This window comes from Brienomyrus brachyistius, chromosome 8 (genome assembly GCF_023856365.1).
Source record: "Brienomyrus brachyistius isolate T26 chromosome 8, BBRACH_0.4, whole genome shotgun sequence".
Taxonomy (NCBI): Eukaryota; Metazoa; Chordata; class Actinopteri; order Osteoglossiformes; family Mormyridae; genus Brienomyrus; species Brienomyrus brachyistius.
Genome location: NC_064540.1, coordinates 5,564,190 through 5,587,075, shown reverse-complemented (window position 1 = coordinate 5,587,075; position 22,886 = coordinate 5,564,190). Strand labels below are relative to the sequence as shown.

Here is a 22,886-nt window from a genome sequence, read left to right as displayed (position 1 = left end):
TGAGCCAAGCAATATCATTATGTGATGGGCACAGAGTGTTAATTTGTGAAGCCACATACTTGCCTGTTATCACACAGCATTTGCCTAGTGTTCATATAATCACTAGCTGGGTAGCACATTACTTCTGATGTAAACTACAGGAATGACCACAGGGCTGCCCTGTCCCATAGAGGCCTGTATTTCCAGCACAAATGCAATCAAATACAGATGCTCCTCTACTTACAAAATGTCAACTTAAGAACTTTCAGACATACGAACGAAGAGGACTGTAAGTCCAAATTGTGTTCCGAGAGCTCTCATTTCCTATCCGCAACATCACGTTATTTTTCTGTGCGCCAATTCCGCCTAGTACGACTTCTGGCCGCTATTCCCGCTGCGCAGCAGCGTAGCCTGCGTACTCCCAGCATACTAGTTCTTTGTACTTGCGTATACCCTTAAAATTACATGGAATAATGATTTACGAACATTTCAAGTTACGAACGACCATTCCGAACGTATCTCGTTCGCAAGTAGAGGAGCTTCTGTATAGTGATGCTAAAGACTTGCTTTCTTTTAAAACCAAAGGCATAGATTAGGTCTCAGCATTGGTAGGGCCCAAATAAGCCTGATTGCCCTTCCTGCCTAAAAATACATAGTGTTCCCAGAATATTGGTAGGGACACGTCGCTACGGTCCACATCCATCTATAACCCTTGGGTTACACAAACATACTTTATTTACCATTTGGACAAGTCCATTGGAATGTTTCTTCTCTTCACCAACCCCATCTTGCCCTCCACAGCTTGGGGGTGACAACTCATGGTCATTTTATGTGCAGCACCTCTGGAGCTGGGGGGTAGGGGCCTTGCCCAAGAGCCTACACACATGTGCCTATCCTGCCAAGGCTGGGGCTCAAAGTGGTGATCTTCTGATCACAAGCGTAGAGATTTAGCCTATTGAGCCACACACAAATAGCAAAAATGCTGATCTTCTCCTTAACCAAGTAAGTGGAACTAATTTTGATCATATACATATCATATCATATAATCATGATCACATAATATTCATGTTTCATTTTGATATATGTTTTTTTTTTTTTTTTTAATAATGTGCATGCATTATTGCTTGCACATAGCAAGCATATATGCTTGCGCCATATTCAATGGATGTATAATATATTTGGTTTTACTTGACATGTCACACAGCAGGCTACATACATATACTGTCGGCCCATATACAGTGGTTTTAGTAATTGGCCACGCCGGCAATTTTTTGAGGATTCTTCTGAATTTGTACCCTCACTTAAAACTTTTGCATTACGTCACAAAGGGTGCTCGTAATAGCCGCTCTTTATTAATAGCTCCCAGTGCGATGTAGGCTGAGGATTTACAATGTATAGGTTTGTAACATACATATCATCTGAAATCACAATACAGCGAAGGTCTACTGCTCGTCGAAAAAAAATCTATTTTTTCCGTGCATCAGGGCCTTAAAAAGAAAAGAAATAAATGATCTTCTGCATAATATTATATTTCTCGCTCTATACCCCAACCCCGGGGGTCGCAGCCTCGCCTCTGTCATCCTCGGCATCACTTCCTGTGAAAACGCCGAGACTAGAGAGGTTTTAGTTCTACAGACCCGAAAACGCTGTTTACGATTCCCGTCGGGTCCTACGGCCTCCCTAAGCACCACACTACCTTTAATTATTATATGAATAACATAAATAATTAACTATAAACATAGGCACAATTGCATTTACTATTTTCATTTTCTATTCAGTCCATCTTCTAACTGTTTATTTCGGTCTGGGCGTGAGGGACGACGACTGGAGACTATCCCAGACAGCAGAGGTAAACCTTGGATAGGATTCCAGTCCATGACCGGGCACATTCACACTATGAACAATTAAGACACCGACTACCTCGAGGAAACCCGCACAAAATGCAATTTTCATACCAGATAAGCTATGATTCTGACCCCCAACCCTGAAGATGAGAGGCACCAGTGGAATATTTTATTAAAATATTAATATTTGTTTATAATAATAATAATAATAATAAATCGTACATATTTGACATCTAGTGTGTCCATTGCTTGTTTCCTTTGTCTACTGGGATAGGCTCCGACCCTGTACGTTTGCTAAAAATATTCCTAATTAAAATGATGGGTGCGGCGAGCATCATGGTAACTTCCCTGCGTCGTGGTAAGTGCTTCGCAGACGTTTTGTGGAAGATGTATAGATGGAGGAGATAAGAAGATCTTGGTGGTTCTTATGCGTACATGTGTACTGTCCGATGTTATAAACAAAGTTAAACCTGCAGAGAATCATTTATATTCTCTTTTCGAAATTCTGCAAGCAACTTTTGCAATAAACAAACGAAACATGTCGCAGCCACCGCGACCCTCGCCGGGTTGCGCATAAGTTTGAGCACGAAATTGAACCGGTTGTCTGTTAACATTTATTATATAGTTTCAAACCGGCAAGAAAGATAAACTCAGCATGCACAACCTGGAAGTAATGCACAAGAGGAGGAAAAGCCAATTGTTCCTGTCGAGCACGAACTAGTAATGTTTTAAAAATAGTAATGTTTTTAATCCCTGTGAGGATTCTAGTGCAGAGCTCGGCTTTAGGACCCGGAGCCGGACTGGCACCCCGCAGTGTGTAAAGCTCCACTCACTTCCTCTTTCGGCTCGTTCTCTTTCTTTTCAATGATCATGGCTGCACTCAAACACACCAGCCATGTTTGCTAATTTGAAACCCAAAGGTTAGCGATTACCTGTTTATTATTTACATTGGCTGCACCATCTTCAAACTGTAAATTTCTCCAGTCGGAATTTCAAAGGCTTCTCCGCCTTTGAAAAATCAAGGATTGCAAGGTTCGGCTGCATTTTAAATGTAATTTTAAGGGTGAAAACTTTTCAGTGTGTGTCTGTGGTGCGCTGCCGTTTCAGAATTTCTCCACAGTGAATCAGGAAAACAATGTGAGTTTATTAAACAAAAGAGGAGCGTCCAAGTTGTTCACTGGAAAAAAGAAATAATGATGCCCCAGTAGAAGATGCCTAGTTTATATTTTGCTTTATTATTACGAAAAAGGGTAACAGTCGCGAAGAAAGTTCCGAAATAAGTCGCCTTATATAATGGAGCATTTTGTTTAGTTTCATAATTATTTAAATAACCTTGGACTAGCCGCTATCTTCCAAACAAGGCCTTACGGTGTCGGGGCCGACTTTTGAAGCGGACCATTCATTTGGATATTTGGCTGAATATCAAGCTAAATTTTAATTTTGTCTCGATATGGGACGTTTCTTTCTGAACCTGTTATTTTCGGCTGACGTTGAAGTGGGGGAATCAGGTGCGATGCAGTGCTTGGAAATAAAGGCCCCGCTTGGACATCGGCTTATATGTGGACTCATTTCGCTCGTCCGTAAACGCCGGCCAAAGTGGACTAATTAGGCGCCGTGAAAAATGGTTACCGATCTAACCCCCGGTCAAGTTTGAATCAAACTTGGCTTTGCGTATATTCAGTGATGTCTTAAGGGGAAAAAAGGGGGTAATATCACATTATTTGGGCGACGTGCCACGTTTTCGTCTTTGCATGCTTTTTTTGTTTTTCCCTTTCTGAGTCTGCACCGGGCTAGCTAGCTGGCTAATTTGTTGTGGTGCGATGCAAATCAGTTGGCATGCTAGCCGGAGTAAAACGCGACGTCTTACAAAATAGATGCTGAAATAATAATAACAATCGTGATGGTTTGATATTAAAATAATGTCCAGTGTTAGTCCGCCAGATGAGCGTAAGTCTCGGCGAGACTTTGCGTGCATTATGTTTCCGTCCAGATCGCCATCCGAGCGGCACACCGTCGCCCAGCTAGCCGGTTTGCCTTTAACTTGACGCCGTGTCGACACTCGCTGGAGCCTGCGTGTCTTCACGGCTTTTTCACCGCATCTGCCGGTCAAAATGCAGCCCGGAACCCCGCGGCTGGTGCCGGTTGGACCTTAGCTATAGCTTGAAGTGTGCCGGTGGTCGCGGAGGCTTTATACGGGAGCCGTTTTGTTTCCACGGAGGCGACGACTGACGGGAAACGGTGTAGAATTAGCAAACTTTAGCAAGCTAGCCGGCTAATAACGTTAACTCGGCAAGCGAGTCGCAATCGTTTTAAATTTATTGTGATTTTATTCGATTCGTTTTTCGCCGCTGCTCCAGCGGCGCCAATCTTTCGAGCACTTAGGGCGAAGCGAAGCGCAGCTTGGCCGGGGAAGATAGCGAAGGATCGGTGTTATTAAGGATGACCGACATGGTTGTGTGTGTGGTTCATAAATTGGAGCATGCTATCCTGTGCTGCGACATTTTAGCTGAGAGTGGTGGAAGTGCGATGTTTGTGATGTCCTCCCGAGTGTGTCATCGTAACCATTAAATAGCAGCCGTCGAGCAATATCACATCCTGTGGGGGGACGTCCGTTCGTTTTTTATAATTCTTGCTAATATTTTTCAGTACATATGTATTTTCAGTAAAAATATATATGTACACGATGATATTTTAGATATATTTTCTGGATAATTCACTTTGCAGAAGCGGTAATCGTTTTTCGAGTAGGGCTGGGATTCGGTTTCATTTTGTTCACTTGGTCTGAAGGGGTTTTGACTTTTATTTTTATTTTGCCTGTTGGTGCAACCAGGTCCGAGAGACTCTCATCCAGGGTTGTAGAGTTTCTGTTCACAGATATGTTCGGCTGCTTTTTGTGTAACAGTTGGCACCGCAAACTTTCCAGAACGTTTTCCAAAAGGGATCTACAAATTTTAATTTTTGTGTGTTACGTTTGCTCCTGCGATTTATATTTACATTTTACTTCCAGATGGAGGCTAATAACCTGTTCAACTTTGGTGGCCACCCCTCTGAGACTGCTAACTCAGGACTGAAGCTTCCCTCAGGGGACACTCTCTACACTAACGGGTCCTCCATGAGCTTCCCTCAACCAGGAAAAAGTGTGTCCATTCATCTCCATCGTGCTTTGGAATTGGTTTGATCAGTTGTACATGTTGATCCATGTTTGTTTCTTTAGAGTCACTTCTGGGTGCTAGGTTTTGATATCTTTGGCATTGACCTCGTTCCTCCTGTCTGTGCTTTGTGACGCTTCCAGATATGAATGGCGAAATGAATGTGAATGGCATCACCACTGTAATAGGGACCAGTACGTCTGGTCCCCACCCTTCCACCGCTTACTCTCTCATGAGCAACCATCACCATCAGAGCGGTCTGGGCTACGACTACCTGTGGAGTGAGCCGTCATATGGCCAGGCCACGGCGATGAACTCTGGACACGGGCCAAGCATGCACCACAAGCAGGGCTCCAGTGGAGTAATGCAGCAGCAGCAGCAGCAGCAACAACAACAACAGCAGCACTTCCAGGGTCATGGACAGTATCAGCTAAATGGGGAACTCGGAGGGTCTCACCCATCTACGGTGGCTGCTCCACCCAATGTAACCCTGTCTGGGGGGTCATACTGGGGCAGGGAGAGCCCCATCTCTCAGCAGAGCGGCTCCTCCATGACCATGAGCTATGGTTCTGGCAATACGTACGGCTCCTACCAGAACCAAGTCCACCCAAGCGTGACTCCACCCCAGCATCATCACCAGCATCAGCACCATCAGCAGCAGCAGCATTTTGGGATGATGCAAAACGGGGTGCCCTACTACCAGCCCCAAGCTCCTCATCCTCCTCTACCTTCAGGTCAAGCCCAAGCCCGGCCTCCTATGATCCTCCCAAATGCGCAGAATTTTACCCCTCCACGTAATAGCCCTCAGCATCAGCACCACCTGGGCCGTGGGGCTTCAGGCAGCCCACTGCCCCTGACACCCATCTCTGTACCAGGCATATCCTCTGCTCTTCCGGATAACGGAGCCTCGCAGACTTGTGACACTGGGGTGCTGCCTGCGGTCATGCAAGGTGCATATTCGGCGATTTATGGTCTTTCTGCAGTTTTAGTGCTGATATTTTTGTTTGTCTCGTGAGCGGTGGGGCAGTGTCTACGGCCCCCCCAATGGGCATCGCTCTCGTCGGTCAAGGGGAATTCCCTCTACCTCTTCGTGATGATATTTGTTTGTTCATAGTGATGACAGGCTCTCCATTAAATTGCAGAAAATTAAGGATTTGACTTTACCGCTGAACATTCTAAACGGGCATCTAGTAGTTGCAGGAATAAGTATTTGCAGCATTATCTTTTCATGAGCCCATTTGTGTGGTTGGGTTCTCAAGAGGTGTAGACAGAGAAGTAATTGATTTAAAACAGCTTAGTTTGGATCCTGTATTTGTGCAGAATAACCGATGAAGCATTATATCGGGTGACGTGTTCTTAATCTGTATTTAAGGACCAGTGGCTTTGGAAGTGTCTCACCCTTTTTGGAAAAACAGATCTGCCCTAATATGTCATGGTGTGACTGTCTGTGTTGTGCTGTGGCAAAAGTTAGGACTTTGAGAAAGTGCAACGTTTGTCGATAGTTTTAAGTTCGATGAGGTGTCTCTGGCTATGGTGAGACTGCAGCGTTATCTATGTGCCTCTCGCTGCTGTGTGTGTCCTTAGTTGGCGAGGGTTGTAAATCTAGCTGATGTTTCCACGACCACTCTTACCTCTTGGGTTTGACCAGGGTCCTAAACTCTTAAACCTATAATCTATTAACTACACAATTATTTGGTAGCGTGGCCTTCAAGATCAAAGTCATTGTGTATGACATATATAGTCCACTATTTCTCTTCTGTACTGGATTGTCTTTGGGTTTTTAAAACTTGGAATAAAAGTTGCCATGTGTTGCTGAAATATATCTACTCTGTAAAGGACATAGTGAATGAAATGTATATTTAATTACTTGCATGGATGTTTAATTTTTTAAGGGATCTTCTAATGTGATTTTATGAAAGATTACTAACAGATGAACACAGCCATGCCTAGTGATTTTGTAAAATATGACAATTCATTAATTCCCCGATGTAGTGTTTGGTTTGTTAAATCGCACAAGGTTGGGAGATTCAAGCTATGTATTAATTATTTATGTTGTACTTATCAGTTTAACTTTTCTCCATTAGTCATTATGAGGAATTTGGAAGATTTAGAAAGCCGAAGAAGTTGGGTTTTAAAATCATCCTGAGCTGTTAAGGTTTATGACATGTTCTTAATGTTCTCCCCAGGTCACATGAATGAAACATACAAGGATGTGGGCAGTGGCTACAACGGTGTGGAACAGACACCTACCGCCCAGCGATTAGCTGAGCCTGAGGCGTTTGCCAGCAAGCACTCTGCCCCATCCGCGGTGCCTCCGAATGACTACTGTGCACAAGTTCAGCACATACCCCCTGATGTCGGGCCACCCATGAACCAAAAGCATGAGCCTGGGGTAAGGATGAAGGATGCTGCCCCTCTGGTGGTCCCGGCCCCTACAGTATCCCCTGTAGAAACTGGACCTCCTGAGCCGGGTCACATAGGATTTCCAGTAAAAACTGGCCTGGATACCACTGTAGAGCCTGAAGCTGCTACCCCTCATGCCAGAACCAAGACGTCGGATGGGGCTGAGAGTGATGTCAGGGTGGTCGCCCACTCAGACGCAGAGTTGGAAAGACCTCCAGCTGACAGCTGTCCTAGAGATGAAGCCTCTGAGAGGACATCTTCGAATGTCAGGCTCCTGGAAGAGAGGCCCAGTGCAGGTGAACTGCTGGATGTGGCTTTGAATGACACATGCAAGACAAAGGAGCCCAGGGATTGCAGCTATTCCTCCTGCATGGACAGCTCTGGGCCAGTCGACGCAAGTGCTTTAGAAAGCACGTATACTGACTCTTCTCATTTGGACGACACTTCCCATCGCGAGGAGGAGACTATGGACAACAGCTTGGCCTACGAAGAGACCTCACTAAATGATACCTCACAGCTGGCGGAGTCTCAGAGTGACATCTCCCAGAATTCCACTGAGAGTGTTTCCATGAGTGCTCCTTCCAATGGTGAGTTTGTGGTTCCGACTTTGCCAGTGTTATCGTGATGGTCAGTGCTCTTGCTGTTTCATCACCTAACGCTGTTATAGCCCCTATCTTTTTATAATGTGTTCTCTGTGCCCCCTTTGGTTGGTTTGCCGTTTTGAAGAATTGTCGTACAATAGAGGCTTTGATTTGTACTAAGCTGGTCATCTTTTAATAGATATTTCATGACATCCTCAGCATGAGTTTACTTTGATTTGCTTTCTTGATTTGAAGATATTTGAAAGTTGTGTCCTCTTACTCTGTTCACTGTGCTGGGCTGTTGACACTTTTAGTTTACTTTCTTGGTGTTGAACCTCTGAATTTGTCATTTTTGCATCTACTCGGCAGTATTCATCCTTTTTGTTCTTGTACTTTGGGATTTCACGGAAGATTTGGGTGAAGATGTTTGTTTCTTTGCCACCAGATTCAAAGATGGAGGACAATCTGGACGTCCCCAACTCGGCTGGGAGCGGCACGGCATCGGCTCCGGGTGACGGATACCCAGAGGTGCTTCTCTCTCAGGCCAGGAGCCAGTTTCCCCTTGATAGCATCTCTTTCTTGCCCCTGGTTACCAGCACTGTCGCCCGTAACACTGGAAAGCTCGCTGGCAAAGGATCTGCTGGTCACGGTAAAACAGCATGCCTTCCTGTTGTCTAACCCGTTTCTTGCTTTAACGTACGTGTTTGTTGAAATGCATGCTCTGCTTGTAACTTCTCCTCTCTCTGGATCTCACTTAGGCCCCCAGCTCCCACAGCTGTCCCCATCTGCCGGTGAGTGGGGGCGGAAGGCGACAGCTGAGCGGAGAGGGGGAGCTAAAGCGGAAGCGATCAAACCGGAAATCAGGACTGAATTTCCGGAGCATGCCGCTAAACTCCTTCCGTCCAGCTTCAAGAAAGCAGTTGGCTCTGAGCTGTTCCCATCCCAGCCGCAGAATCCTGTCACGGCAAAGCCCAAGAAGGCGAAGAGAGTCAAAAAGCTGGCGATAAAAGCCCCCAAAACGCCTAAAGTGAAGCCGGTGGTGGGAAATAACGGCAACGATGAGGAAGACGATGACGAGTGTACTGCAGCTACTGGTAAGGTGGTGTCTTTTTCTACTCTGTCAATATGGGTGCACACATTATGCAGTTAAGTTGTTGGTTTGGTGATTGAGTGGTCAGTACCGATCATCAAGGCCTGCACGGTGCAGTGATATGTTTTGGCTTTGTTTGAGATCAGTTGGTATTTTTTGCCATTGTTGTTAATATGAATGGATAACACATTACGTGGCATTTTGCATATAAGAACACCATAGAAACACGTAAACACTGTCCAAACGCCTCGTGGACGACAGATTTAATGAGCCACAAATAAGACATAAGTGCTAATTAACGGTACAAAAAAACTACAGCTTTAACTGTTTGTTGATAAAGGATTCGCCAGCTTGGATTCTGAGCTCGGGGTTCTGTCGATTCCTCCAAGTTCCTGAGTTGGAATTCCAACTGGGGGGGTGGGGGGGAATGTTCCAGTCGAGATTTCCGACTAGGAACCTGGAATTTCCGAGTTATGAGTTCAAATGGAACTCACCATTAGACTTACAATTGAGGAACAATGTTTCGCCTGTCCTCAGCAGTGGTGTGTGTGTTTCATAGGAGATGGCCAGAGGAGGCGAGTGGCGACAGAGGAGCAGGTGAACTTCCCTCTGCTGCATGGGTAAGTGTTCATTGGCCTGCCCCCATGATGCAGTGCACAACTGTGGTAATTCCTCTTCCAGTTACTCTAGGTGCAGGACGTGCATCCTGTAGGTATCCAGGTAGCTCTTGAAGCCCTTTGTTGTTCTTGTCAAATTTATGACAGGTGGCGGAGGGAGATCAGGGTCCGAAAGAGCGAGAACCGTCTAAAAGGGGAGACGTGGTACTACAGCCCTTGTGGGAAGAGAATGAAGCAGTTTCCGGAAGTCATAAAAGTACGACGAAGTAGATTTTATACTGTCATGTGTTCAAGTTGGATATTTTGAGTGACTTAAATGTATTTTGGTTTGGTTTTTGACTAACAAGTCAGTGTGGCTCAAATTAGTTGTGCGGTGCTTCTTGTGATGCATCTTGCCCTATGTTCTTGCAGTACCTCAAAAGGCACCAGGATTCTGTGGTCAGCAGGGAACATTTCAGCTTCAGCCCCCGTATACCAGTGGGAGACTTCTACGAGGAACGGGAGACAGCCGAGGTTGGCTTGGCTTTTACTCACTCACCGGGGTTTTTCTTATGTACTTGTTGATGTTTTTTTTTTAATTGAAAATGGGGCTGACTTTACACGATGACCTCTGACCAACCCCTGTTCATCGGCGGCTCCTCAGGGTATGAAATGGTTCCTTCTGGCTGACGAAGAGGTTCCCTCCATGATCATGGCCATCACTGGCAGGCGTGGTCGGCCCCCCAACCCAGACAAAGAAAGGCCCCGCTCCCGTCGTACTGTGGGTGGGGTCTCCAGACGCCCAGGGAGACCCCCCAAGACCAAGATGGTGGATTTGCTGAGCAAAGTGGAGGCGAAGTTGTTGAAAAAACTTGAAGCTCAAGGTGTGTGTGTGTGTGTGTGTGTGTGTGTGTGTGTGTGTGTGTGTGTGTGTGTGTGTGTGTGTGTGTGTGTGTGTGTGTGTGTGTGTGTGTGTGTGTGTGTGTGTGTGTGTGTGTGTGTTCTCTTCCCCCTTACACAGAAATCCAGCCATGTTTTCAGTTTACCTAGTCATGCTAGTTGGGGTCATGTTCACAAACAGATGTTTTCTGCCTATAGAAACACTCAGTGAAGAAGACAAGGAGAAGCTGAATAAGATTAAAAGGAAGATGAAGAGAAAGGTACCTGAGAATCGCACAAAACGCCCCTTTGTCGTCATCTTCTAGACATCTAAATTGTGTACTTTTTGATTTAACCATTTATTTTCTAAATTGCAGGCAAGAAACAAAAAGAGACAGGATGCCAAGATTAAGAAAGACAGACAAGAGAAAAGAAAGGCAAAGGTAACCAAGTTCAGGCTACTCCAGTATTTTATGAGCTCGGCGTTTCACCTCACTTTGCAGTTGTTTAGGTTCTTGTGTTCTGGTGTTTAGCTTGAGAAGTCCAAAGAGGAGCAGGAAGGTCTTGGTGAAGCTCAGGGTCCCCGTCAGCCTGTGCAGGAACCGAAGAAACCAGGTCGCAGGAAGAGGGCCCCTACTGTGGAGAAGGTGGTGGAGGAGAAGGAGAACACCACGGTCGTGAAGCGTGCAGGCGGGGCACGGAGCAAGGCCAAGGCTCTTGCCAAGGCCCAGGCTGAAGCGGAGGCACAGGCCCAGGCTGCTGCAGCAGCCCGCAGACAGGCGGAGAGGAGGGCTCAGGCCCAGCGCCGACAGGAGGAACGCAAGAGGCAGCAGCTGATCCTGGAGGAGCTCAAGAAGCCCACCGAGGACATGTGCCTCACAGACCACCAGGTGAGATCTGCACGGGATGGTTTAAAGGGATCTTGAACCCCTACTAATAACTTGTCTGCTCTTAGGCTGTTGGTCCAGGTTCTTTGAAATTCCCTGGCTCCTCAGTCCCACGCCCAAAATGACAAGGGATTGAAATTCCGATCCACAGATGCTGCCAGAGTTCTCCCGCATCCCAGGTGTGATGCTGTCCGGTCAGGCCTTCTCTCACTGTCTGATGGTGGTAGAGTTCCTGCACAGCTACGGGAAGGTGCTGGGCCTCCAGGTGCCCCGGGATGTGCCCAGCCTCGCTGTCCTGCAGGAGGGCCTTCTCGGCCTGGGGGACAGCCAGGGTGAAGTCCAAGAGCTGCTGGTGAAGCTGGTGCAGGCGGCTCTGTGTGACCCTGGCCTCCCTCCTCACTATCAGGTTAGCCGCTAATTATCACACTTATGTAGAACAAGAGATGGGTGTCAGTCGCATTTGCTGTAGGAATAGTGTCGAGTTTGTAGTACAGCAGCAGCGTGGCACAGTATCTCACCAAAATCTTCCCTGGGTGCCCCAGTCGGTGAAGATCCTGGGCGAGAAGCTGGTAGACCTCGAGCTGAACCGCAGCAGCGTCTCCGAGGTGCTTCGTGTCTTCCTGGACTCTCACACCTTCCAGCCCGACGTGTGTAAGAGCTTGCGCACTAAGCCCTTCCAGGCTCTCTCCCCTGACGTCAAGGCCAGCATCCTGGCCTTCCTCGTGGACGAGCTCAATGCTAGCGGCATCATTATCAGGTGAGGCCTGGGCTGCAGTGGGCCACCGCGTTGGTAGTCTGGTTTGACCTTCAGCCTGGCCGTACATGCATTGAAAAACTTTCCGGAACTGATCATTTCACACGCAGAGGAGTTCTAACCATTATGGTTTGCAGTACTTTCCAAACGTATTCCTACTTCAGATGGATTTTTGTCTTTTGAGTTTTAACAGAATCTGCAGCTTTTTTGATAAAAGCTTGTCTATTACAGGGAAATAGACAATACACTGGAAAATATGGCTACCTACAGGAAGAACAAGTGGACGATCGAAGGAAAACTTCGCAAGTAAGCTTGAGTTTTTCCTTTATGGCTTTTAGAAGAGGTTTACGTATTGTCCAGTGTTAATGAAAGAGATCATGTTAGACTGTATATTAAGTGTATGTAAGATCATAGCACTCCATGTAAAGATTTTTTTAAATTTATTTTGATCAATAGGAGCTTTGATCTTTCTGTGAGAATAGATAACATTTTTCTAAAAACCTTTGTGTCCATCTATTATTGATGCCCAGTGTCTAAGGTTGTACTCTCACTAAATAGTACTAGTATAATGAGTACTGATAATGAACCAGTGGTTATCTCTAATCATTCCGGATATTCATTAGTTTGAGTGAGGTTACCGTCCATCGCGGTCAAAGTGCGTGCGGTGCCCGTCTGCCATACCCCAGTGAGCCCCCTCTGCCTGGCCAGGCTGAAATCTGCGTTGGCACGGCGGACGGGGCGTTCAGCTGACGAGCTGCACTTTGAGGAGCGGCGGCGGAGTGCCAGGGTGGCCGAGGAGGAGAACCTGTACCTGGAGGAGAGCGGCTTCAGTGAGAGGAGCAGCCGGCGTTCCAGGAAGGAGGAGGTGCAGCTCAGCGAGGTAGTGCAGTGCCAGGGATGTCCTCTGCCCCTAGGCGACTCTGAAACATCACAGAAACATCTGCCCACGCCTGGACCCCCCCCTGAGGCTGATTAATTATATCACAGCCATGGTCGTTCTGAAGCAGAGAAATTTCTGGAATGTGGAATATTAGGGTGGGCGGGTTTCTTTGGAGGTGACGGTACACTGCAGTGTGCAGTGCAGAGGTTTTACTGATAAGCGAGAGCCTGTCACTGGCTTCTCCTACGGGGCTGTGATCCGTGAGCTGGCAGTCTGTCACGGTGAGACGGCACTGACCAGCCTGCTGGGGGAAGCTGAGTCATCCGGCACTCTGTCCTCCGCAGGCCGAGAGTCCGACCTCTGCTAGCGTCCCTGAGCTCGAAAGGCAGATTGATAAGCTGACCAAGGTAGGGCTTCCCTTTCTCCGCATGTGAAATGTCTGACCGGGGACAATGCGGCGGGCCTGACTTTACTGTCTTACTCTCAGCGCCAGATCTTCTTCCGGAAGAAGCTGCTGCAGGCATCGCATTCCCTGCGAGCCGTCTCGCTTGGTCAGGACCGATACCGGCGCCGGTATTGGGTCATGCCCCACGTTGGGGGCATCCTGGTTGAAGGGGCAGAGGAGATTTTGGGTGAGTCTGAGTCTTGTATGTTGTGCTGATCTGGCCGCAGTGTTGCGTTCCAGCAGCTCACAACGCCCCCTATCTTCAACAGCATCGCAGGACGTGCTGGTGAAGGAGGAACCCGAGCCGCTCGTTTCTCCTGTGAAGGTAGAGCCCAAGGCGGAGCCCCCATTGTCCCCCGTCGCCGACCCGTCTTCCGCTTCCCACCACTCATCCCCTGAAGTGGACCCCCTCCCTGGCATGGCCTCCCTCATGAGCAGCCCCCGGGGGAGGGGCCGGCCCCGTAAGATCAAGCCCGAGGTGGAGCTCCACCTTCGTACCGCCAAGAACCGGCGGCGGCGGCGTAGCAGCCGGGCAGGTAGCGACGACCAGGAGGGCGGCACCATCGAGCGCGGCATGCAGGACCTCACGCAGTCGGCCTTCCTGTCCTGGCTGAGCCAGACCCAGGGCTCCCTCTCCGACGCAGGCGCGGGGCCCGAAGCCCAGCCCGTGGACAGTGTCAAGGAGATGGCGGAGAAGCAGGGACAGTGGTTCAACCTGCTGCCCAAGACTCCCTGTGACAGCAGCTCCCTCTCTCAGCCGCCAGCCCTTCCCAGCTCCCCCTCGAAAGACCACCTCTCCTCCCCAGAGATGCCCCCCAGCCTGACCGCCCCTCTGCTTCAGGTGTGCCTTGTAAACAGAACAAGCTTGGTTACGCAAAACAGACAGACATCTCTTTGTGAAATTAGGATAAATCGACTTCTACTCTCTTTGGGTCATTAGTCCTCTCGTCACCTTATCTATTCGTTCCCCTGCAGCCGGTCCTGCCGCTCTCCAGTCCGGCCCCCTCCACTCAGGTGTGCTCAAACCTGGCTCCGAAACCAGGCCGGCGGCGTCGGCGGGCCAGTGGCTCCCTGGGAATGGGCTTTACCTCACCAGCCAAGCGCCGTGGCCGCCCACCCTCCAAGCTCCTCCAGGAGATCGAACAGAAGTACTTCACGCAGTTGGTAGCCCGACCCATCCCCACAGGTGGGTCACACCCCTGCCCCCGTCACGCAGGGTCCAGTCTGGTCCAGTCTGTTAACGGCTGCCGTTCCTGTGTGTTTGCAGCTAAGGTGCGGGGCTGGTGGTGGATCAGGGACCCCGAGGAGGTGAAGGCCCTCCTGCAGGCTCTGCACTGCCGGGGCATCCGTGAGAAGGCACTCCACAAGCACCTCTCCAAGCACATGGAGTTCCTGAGTGAGGTCTGCTCCCGGCCCAGCAGCGGTAAGGAATCGTGCTTCCTAAATCATGCTGAGACAGGCGGGGTGCGATGTCTGACCTGGAGATGGAGGCATAAGAATGTGTGCGTGTCTTTCGGTCTCTCCAGACCCCATGTTCCAGCTGCAGGTCGAGGAAGGCAGCTCCCTGTTGCAGGTCCTCCAGAAGCCATGGCAGGATAGTCAGAAGGCCATGGAGGCCGACCTCAGCGTACTCCAGTGGGTGGAGGACCTGGAGCAGAGGGTCTTCACGGCCGACCTGCAGATCAAGGTGAGCCGGAGGGAGCCGTGATTGGTGGGGCAGGCAATCGGGGCAGCGGGATCGCGGGTAGCGTGCGGCAGAGCGGGCCATCGGTGTACCCGTCTGTGGCCCTTAACCTGGCGCGTTTTGCCGGGACTGGCTTGACCTTGGCGCTGCGTCCGCTCGCTCTCCGCGGCAGATGGCCAGTCCTGATTGCGTTGCAGTTCTCTGCTCCGCCAGCGACCTTCCCGCTGCAGCATCTCCGTCGCAGCGCCAAAGAGGCTCGGCGCCAGGAGGAGGCGCTCTCTGCGCCAGCTGCACCCTGCGGCGCGACTCGGGCAGCACCTGCCGGCGTACCGCCTTGCCATGTGCGCACGCGCGTGTGTCCGTGTCTGTGTGTGTATGTGTGTGAGCGCTAAAGCGCAAGTCAACATTCACCTTCACGATTTATATTTCAAGATGGCCCCTCAGAACGGAGCGAGCGACACTGAAGGTAACACGGAAACAACGTCCCCTGGATTCCAGGTACAGCACCTAGGTGGCTGTGACGGGGGGGGACTGGGGTGGGGGTCTGTCACTTCAAGCGTGGCTGCAGTCCATCTCCAGCGCCATGAGCCCTTCCTCTGTGCACGGGAACAGCTGTCTCTGCCGTTTGTCCCGCTCGAATATGTAGTACGTTTACTTCCCTAATTTGGGAAGCAAAGTGCCAAAAAGAGAAATTAAATCACCAGTGCATTATGTTAAAGGGACAGCGGCAGTCTGGGAGACCTGGTGCATTGGGTCACCGAAGGCTGAAACAGGGGTTCTGGAGATGGCCAGCCTCCCTACCCCCAGTGCTGTAGTGGGCATCACACTGGTGCCCAGTTACTAATCTTCCTACTAAACATCATGTCTCCTTCATTCTTCCCGTTTTCTCACTTTTCCCAACTCACCTGCGGCCTCCCAGTCACCTCTTAAGTGGGTTTTCCTCCGTTTTCCCTTGGGACCTCTCAGGCTTGACTGGAGTGAAGTACGCATAACACGCTGTCGTGATTGCGTCTCTGACAGATTGGTCGGGGGAGGGGAATGTTTAACTTGTGAACTCCCTGATGCAGTGCGTTTTGTGAAGTCATCTTAGCAGCTGCCCAGGTCTTAAACCTTTTTAAATACATTAGCATTATATATAAAACAGATTTTAAACGGCATCTGCATCACATCAGACCTCAGCTGCCTGAGCAGTTAAGCCTTGATCAGATTGTAGGGAAGCATAGCAGCTGACTTTTTGCACGAGTTAAATAATGCCCCTCAACGCTTAGTCAGTTGGTAAACCTGGAGCGTTCGGACCAGGCGATATCGTTTGCCGTCCTGTTTAAGGGGGGGGCCATTATCCCCACAGGGCTTGACCGTGCCGGAACCAGACTCCACCCGTGCCGACCTCGAGTATTATGAGCACGATGTGGAGCTGCTGGATGACTGGATCGTCAGGACCAAGAAGGAGTGGTCCGACCTGCTGCGGCTGCCCACCCACCCGCTGGACCTGGCCGTGGTGCGGCTGCTTCGCCTAGAGCGCAACATTGAGCGCCGCTACCTGAAAGAGCCTCTCTGGACTTTAGCTGAAGTGGTCCGGCTGGCTCCCCTGACACCGCCCCCCGGTGGAGAGAACCACATGGACGCTGAAAGGTAGGTCCATGTGCATTTTAAGGAAAAACTAAGATGGCTGTGTGTGAATCGGTTAAGCTTAACATACGGTGTCTGTATTAAACTGGTTTACTTGATAGTTTGTCTAAGATAAAGGCAGTCCTTGTGTGGGGTGGCCACCAGGTGGCGCTCATGCACCGCACTTGTGCTCAGCACAAACAACTGGTTGTTTTTGATCATAGCTAAATGGTGTATGTTAGCGAAGCTGTGGTTGCCAGTTTCTGGGTGTGGTTTTTGGACGTACCCTACACCAAGCCCACGTTGCCCGTGTTTGCCGTTGCAGCCTGGAGAGTGAGATCACGCCAAGGGTGCGGGCATGGAGGCAGGCAGTGGACCGGTGCCGCAGTGCCGCCCAGCTCTGCCTGTGCCTGCTACAGCTGGAGCGTGCCATCGCCTGGGAGAGATCAGTCAACAAAGTGGTGAGGAGGGCTGTCCCACATTGCCATCTGCATCCTTCCCATCCGCATAATAGTTCCTTCTGTTTTTAGATGGCTGTTATGGCCGATTTTAACCTCTAAATCAGTGTTTCTCAACTGGATCCTTGGGGACCACCAGGCAGTCCACATTTCCGCTTCCTCTCGGCTCCTCTGGGGGTCCTCGAGGACTGGGTTGAGAAATGGTTCTCTGAACAGTCGGATTGACGGACTCCCCAGGAGGCTGAAGCGTGGCTTTGTGGGCTGGGTGCTGGTGTGGCAGACACAGCCCGGCAGTGGTGTGGCAGGGTGCCGAGGCATGGGGGCTTTCCAGACCATGTGGCTGCTTTGTCTCGCCCCTAGACTTGCCTGGTTTGCCGGAAGGGTGACAACGATGAGTACCTGCTGCTGTGCGATGGCTGCGAACGAGGCTGCCACATGTACTGCCTGCGGCCCAAGGTCACCCAGGTCCCTGAGGGAGACTGGTTCTGCCCCATCTGCCTCTCCACGGTAATGAAAAGAATTTAGCCATATTTACTCTTCGATTTGAGGTTCCATTAATATGTCTGAAGTTGGACCATAGTGCAGGGCAAGCTCAGCTTTGAGATGCACTCAGCTTGGCTTTGTGTGATGTATTCTGTTACTGCTTGACTTGGTAAATGTGAATGTCAAGGTGGTGCGAAGGGCCTGTCCTGCTTTTTCTGTACCTCTGTCCCCTTGAATTCTGTGCCATTTGCTGTTTTGTTAGAAGGAACAGTTTGTACTCAGAAGAAAGTCCTTCTGTCTCAAACAGTCCAATGTTATGCTTTAAGTGCAAAAGTCTTTGGGACTTTCCTGCATGCTTTTGGTTTTGCAACTCGGGTTCACAACTGCTGCCTCTGTCCCCCTCTCCCCCAGGAGAATGTAAATGGAGACTCCCCCCGCCTGCGTCGCTTCCCCAAACCCAAGTCACGGGCACGCAAGAGGCACATTGGTGACTATGGCTCCGAGAGCTCCGACGACGATGAAGGTTACCGCAAAGGGGGCATGTCGACACGGAGGAGGGAGGGAACCCCCGCCTCCTATACCCGCTTCTCAGGGGAGAGTGGCGGCTCCAATTCCTTCCCCTCCAAGCGTCGGCGCATGGCCACCCGCAACCAGCCTGACCTCACCTACTGCGAGTATGTCTGCATCAACACTTGCCATTGTAGCTAGAGGTGCAGTCTCTTCGGTTAGTGTTTGACTAGTTTTACTAGTGGTAATACTAGTCTCTCTCTGACCAGGATCATCCTCATGGAGATGGAGGCCCACACAGACGCTTGGCCCTTTCTGGAGCCAGTCAACCCACGTCTGGTTCCTGGCTATCGCCGTATCATCAAGAACCCCATGGACTTCCTCACCATGCGGGAGCGTCTGCTCAAGGGGGGGTGAGTTCCTTGCTCGGCTCTTTGCCTTTGGATGGGTCAGTTTGCGTTGCATCATTTGCCCATGGATTTCATTGTGAATTATTAGTGGCTTTTGTTAGCCAGCTCACCAAACTTTGGGGTCGGGATGAGAAGTGCTGACCTCTCCGATCAGGCAGGCAGACTGGTGCTATTTGAGAAATGCGGGTACTCAGGTGGCATCTATTCTGGGATTGGCCTTCAAGCGGTTTCCTGCTTTCCAGTGACAGCGGTAGGCCTTGGTCCTCAAACTTTTGAATGTGTATGCAGGGGGGTATGCAAGAGGGGGCATAATTCGTCTAGAAGGGCCAGCTTCATCATTAGTCAGCGATTATGTTTTGAATGGGCGAGTGACAGGGAGAGGGAGCACTCCATGGACCAATCAGCTTGCAGTTCTCTGCTCTGCCTGTGCTGCTGTCGCCCCACCTCGCTATATACCCCTGGTTGTCTGAAGAACCGGATACAAGTATATATCCTCCCAGCTGTTCTTGGAAGTCTCCATAGGTTCATGGGAGTTGGGTGACATTGAAGTGGAAGTGGGGGTTGGGTAGGGGGTAAAATTAGAACATCAATGGAATTAAAAAGGAAAACCTAAGACGGCTGCAGGTCTTTCTGTTTTCTGCTGTGTTTTTATGGAGACGTGTCTATGACAGGTACTGCAGCTGCGAAGAGTTTGCCGCCGATGCCCAACTGGTCTTTAACAACTGCCAACTCTTCAACGAGGACACGTCGGAGGTGGGCAAGGCCGGCCATTCCATGAGGCGCTTCTTCGAGAGCCGCTGGGCGGAGTTCTACCAGAACAAAGACAAATAGGCGCTTCGGGGCAAATGCTGGACATGGCTGCACCAAGCTCTGAGGAGCAGGGACCCGCAACCCCTCAATCCTCAAGAGATCCCTACTGCGGGAGTCCCCAAATACTACTAAAACTGCTACTGAAGCCCCTCGTGGCTCACTGTAAACGTATGTGTGTTAATATATGTATAGACTGTCTCTTATTCTCCGTCGTCATAAACTCCAGCCCAGGATGTCTGGATTAACTCGCCTGTCAGGCCAGACAGCGATTAAGGTGTTCCGCTTGGTCCCTGCCTCGGTCCAATTCCACTGCTATCGATTTTCCATCTAACCATCTCCGTTTTGTGTATTACACACCCGTCTGTCAAACAGAGGTCCATGAATAGCACTCTCCCTCCTCCTTAGTGTTAAGGTTTAAGGGATCCACCCCCCCCCCCCCAGTCATTTTTCAAAGCCACCCAAACCCCATTGACAGGGATTCATCTGTTTGTCTGATTTCACCCCAAAGTGATCCTCACCAGACTCATTCCAAAACTCTCAAGACAATGTTAGATTTCCTTCACTAAAATATTATATAGTGGTCTCATGACTAGAAGCAATTTTCTCTATTTTTATTATATATTCTATATATACATATATAAAGACTAAAAAAATAGCTGGAATTATTTAATAGCAATAGGTTATAGTGGATGTGCACAGACCACATAGTAGTGCTGTCTAGATAAGTGGCCAGTAAAGCAGAACGGAAAGTTTTCTAGTTGTCTGACAAGTTGGACAGATTTACTTCTGTGAAATTAAATTCTCGCAGTGGAGGAAGTAGTGTATTCAAATGAAATCTCCCCCCCCACCCACCCCGCTCTTCCTGGGATGTTTTCGCGACTCTTGGCTAACACTCGCAGCTTTCGCTTTCCTCCCTGACACCTGTACACCTGCTGAATGGTAGCCGGACCTCTCATCACCAGTACATTACTATGGTAAAGAACTGCTGTCAAGTATAACACAAAATAATGATTTTAGCTGTGTTTTACTGGGGGGGGGGGGTTGTAGGCGGGAAATTGGGATGGTCTTAGTTTTAGATTTTAAGTTTCTTGGTTCAAAGAGAAATGGATCTCCATATTTTCTTTTAAGGCTCAATTTTAAAGAGTGGTTTTAAGTGACTTCACACCATGTGTTTTGTTTTTGCAGGCAGTTGGGGATCCCAAACTTGTTAACTGTTAGTGCTTTTTAGCATTTGTTCACTCCTTTTATTTAAAGAAAAAAATCAGTTGGCCCAGTAGCTGTCTTGTGTATAAATTATTTCAGCAGCTGGTGACCCAATCATTCCTGTAACACTAACTTAGACAAGCGCTACCAATTAAAACAAAATAAATAAATAAATTTAGCAGTATTCCTGAACCTGGATCCAAAAGCTTACGCACCCTAAGCCTCATCTTGCAGGTCTTGTATGGACGCAGCTCCTTGTCATGGATGTTCCCACTAGTTTCTTGTTCTTTAAAGGTTAATCTTTCACCTGCTTGTCTTTCCGTTCCCCAAAATGCATAGCGGCCCTTTTTGGGGCTGGAAATGCAGCTGTGGGAGTATGGAGACTGGCTTGGGCATGCGATGGAGCCCAGCTACACAGGCGCAGGACAACTGCCGCTTGCCATCATGCGCTGTGCAGTTCCTCCATTTTTAATGTGTGGATTTTTTGACAGATGTGGCCTTCCTGTATTTTCAGCATTTGGTCTTTTGTGTACCTGCTCCCCTGCCTTTAATTCTGTTTCCTTCCTCTATAATGAACACAAACCTGGCACTGAATTAGCAAGGAGTTTACTAGATGGGGGGGGGGGAATGGATGGGGGGGGGAAAAATTCTAAAGGTATTTAAGGTTAGTTTCTTACACTGAAATCAAACTGGTCAGAAAAAAAAATAGGAAGTGTTCCTTGTAACACAAAAGGGACATAGTTTTTCTAAAACCAAAATGTGGTGTTAAGTGAATTTTTAATAATGTACAGTTTTTGTGACTTTAAATTTATTCCTTTCTATATTTTTAGGACCAATATCATTTTTAAGAGGAGGCATTAAAGAACATGTTGTACTGATGTGATGTAACACGTGTGCATCTGTAGAATGTACTGTGAGTTGAATAAAACCACATCTAGTAGAAAGAGCATTTCATGCCATTGGTGCACTTTTTTCTTTATGCTGGGGGGGGGGAGAATTGCGGTCATGCTGCTTGGTGTTACATGGCTTCACAAAAACAAGTATTGCAGTGTTAACATGCTTCTTGGGGACCCTCCGACTGTCTCGGTGATCCCTGAGGACCCGTTTGAGAAACACTGGTCTAATGAACTAGTCAAACCACTGAAGACTTGCCCAACTGGTCTCAAAGCAAGAATGACGTGGCTCTTTAAGTCTTCACACACATACACACACACACACACTGCCTTTCTTTCCTCTTGATCCAAGGGGGAGAAAAATCATATTGATTTAAGAAGTTTGATTTGACAGGAAGAGGAGGTTGGCAAGGGCACATCTGCTATAAGAGCTTAAAGCTCTTTTAGAAACAACAGGAATTTACCGAGTGGCTCGTGTGCTATGAGAGAGAGGAGCAGAAACATCATGTTCTCTACAGGGGCAAAGATGAATTGCTGGACCTCAGGAGGCTATGATCAGTACTCAAAATTCACCTGTCGCCTGCTTTCGTTTGACATTTTTTCTGAGTGGGTTGAGTAAATGTTAGATTTTGTTTTGTGCCCCAATTGAGTGCATCACTTCCAACAGAATGTTATGGTGGGGAGGGGGGGGGGGTTGATAGGCTGGTCTGCAATGTCCATGAAGTCTCACAGGACGCATGAGAAAATCCTGCTTATTCCGCTGTGTTCCTAAAGCCGGCTGTTTAGAACGTATCTGCCAGGGTTCCAGAGAACTTTCAAGGATTCAATGCATTCTTTAACGCGTGTCTGCAGAAGCTTGTGCGATAGGGCCACCGAACATCAGAGAGCACTGCAGCCCTGCCGTTCAGATTCCAGTAATCAAAGTGAAGTGGTTTACATGTCTTGCCACAAAGCAAGCTTGGCTACCTCATATTATCTTTGCAACTTTAAGACTGCAAACAACTAGACTTAAGTAGCTGTGATATTGTCTGATTAGAGGGCTATACTCTCGGTTTTTATAGTTGAGGGTCTTCATTGACACCACACAGGCCCGGTAGGGTCACTGTTTTCGGGCTGCCAGGGAGAGCACATTCGGTCCTTTTTCATCCATGCTTCAGCCTTGCGGGGCTCCCTGTCTGCAGCACATGTTAGCCTGTCCTGTCACTCCCAGCTGAGGCTGCACCCTTTGGGTGGCCCCCACAGACTCATAGTACTTGTAGATTCTAAGAATAACTTTTTCTATCAGGCAGCCCAGACCCAAGATTTTTATCACGTAGCTGACATAGATGTTTTTTTATCGGTGC

General features: G+C 48.9%; 1 protein-coding gene across 4 annotated transcripts; it reads left to right on the top strand.

Annotated features, from left to right (window-relative positions):
* Nucleotides 1-2,654: 2,654 nt before the first annotated feature.
* Nucleotides 2,655-21,599, top strand: baz2a (bromodomain adjacent to zinc finger domain, 2A). Of its 4 annotated transcripts, none has more exons than XM_049022645.1 (30): nucleotides 2,655-2,743; nucleotides 4,831-4,960; nucleotides 5,116-5,922; nucleotides 7,159-7,962; nucleotides 8,402-8,605; nucleotides 8,715-9,050; nucleotides 9,606-9,666; nucleotides 9,811-9,919; nucleotides 10,075-10,176; nucleotides 10,307-10,526; nucleotides 10,741-10,802; nucleotides 10,899-10,964; nucleotides 11,055-11,411; nucleotides 11,560-11,814; nucleotides 11,951-12,165; nucleotides 12,394-12,468; nucleotides 12,871-13,042; nucleotides 13,387-13,449; nucleotides 13,530-13,674; nucleotides 13,757-14,328; nucleotides 14,463-14,673; nucleotides 14,755-14,910; nucleotides 15,014-15,174; nucleotides 15,604-15,669; nucleotides 16,520-16,803; nucleotides 17,105-17,240; nucleotides 17,598-17,744; nucleotides 18,132-18,394; nucleotides 18,497-18,640; nucleotides 19,309-21,599. In XM_049022645.1, the coding sequence occupies exons 2-30, from the start codon at nucleotides 4,831-4,833 to the stop codon at nucleotides 19,466-19,468; spliced, it is 6,483 nt and encodes a 2,160-aa protein (XP_048878602.1). In that variant the 5' UTR covers nucleotides 2,655-2,743; the 3' UTR covers nucleotides 19,469-21,599. The 4 variants fall into 4 exon arrangements, with proteins under 4 accessions (XP_048878602.1, XP_048878600.1, XP_048878601.1 ...); XM_049022643.1 differs by having other exon boundaries at nucleotides 2,679-2,855; XM_049022644.1 differs by having other exon boundaries at nucleotides 2,679-2,960.
* The last annotated feature ends 1,287 nt before the right edge of the window (nucleotides 21,600-22,886 follow it).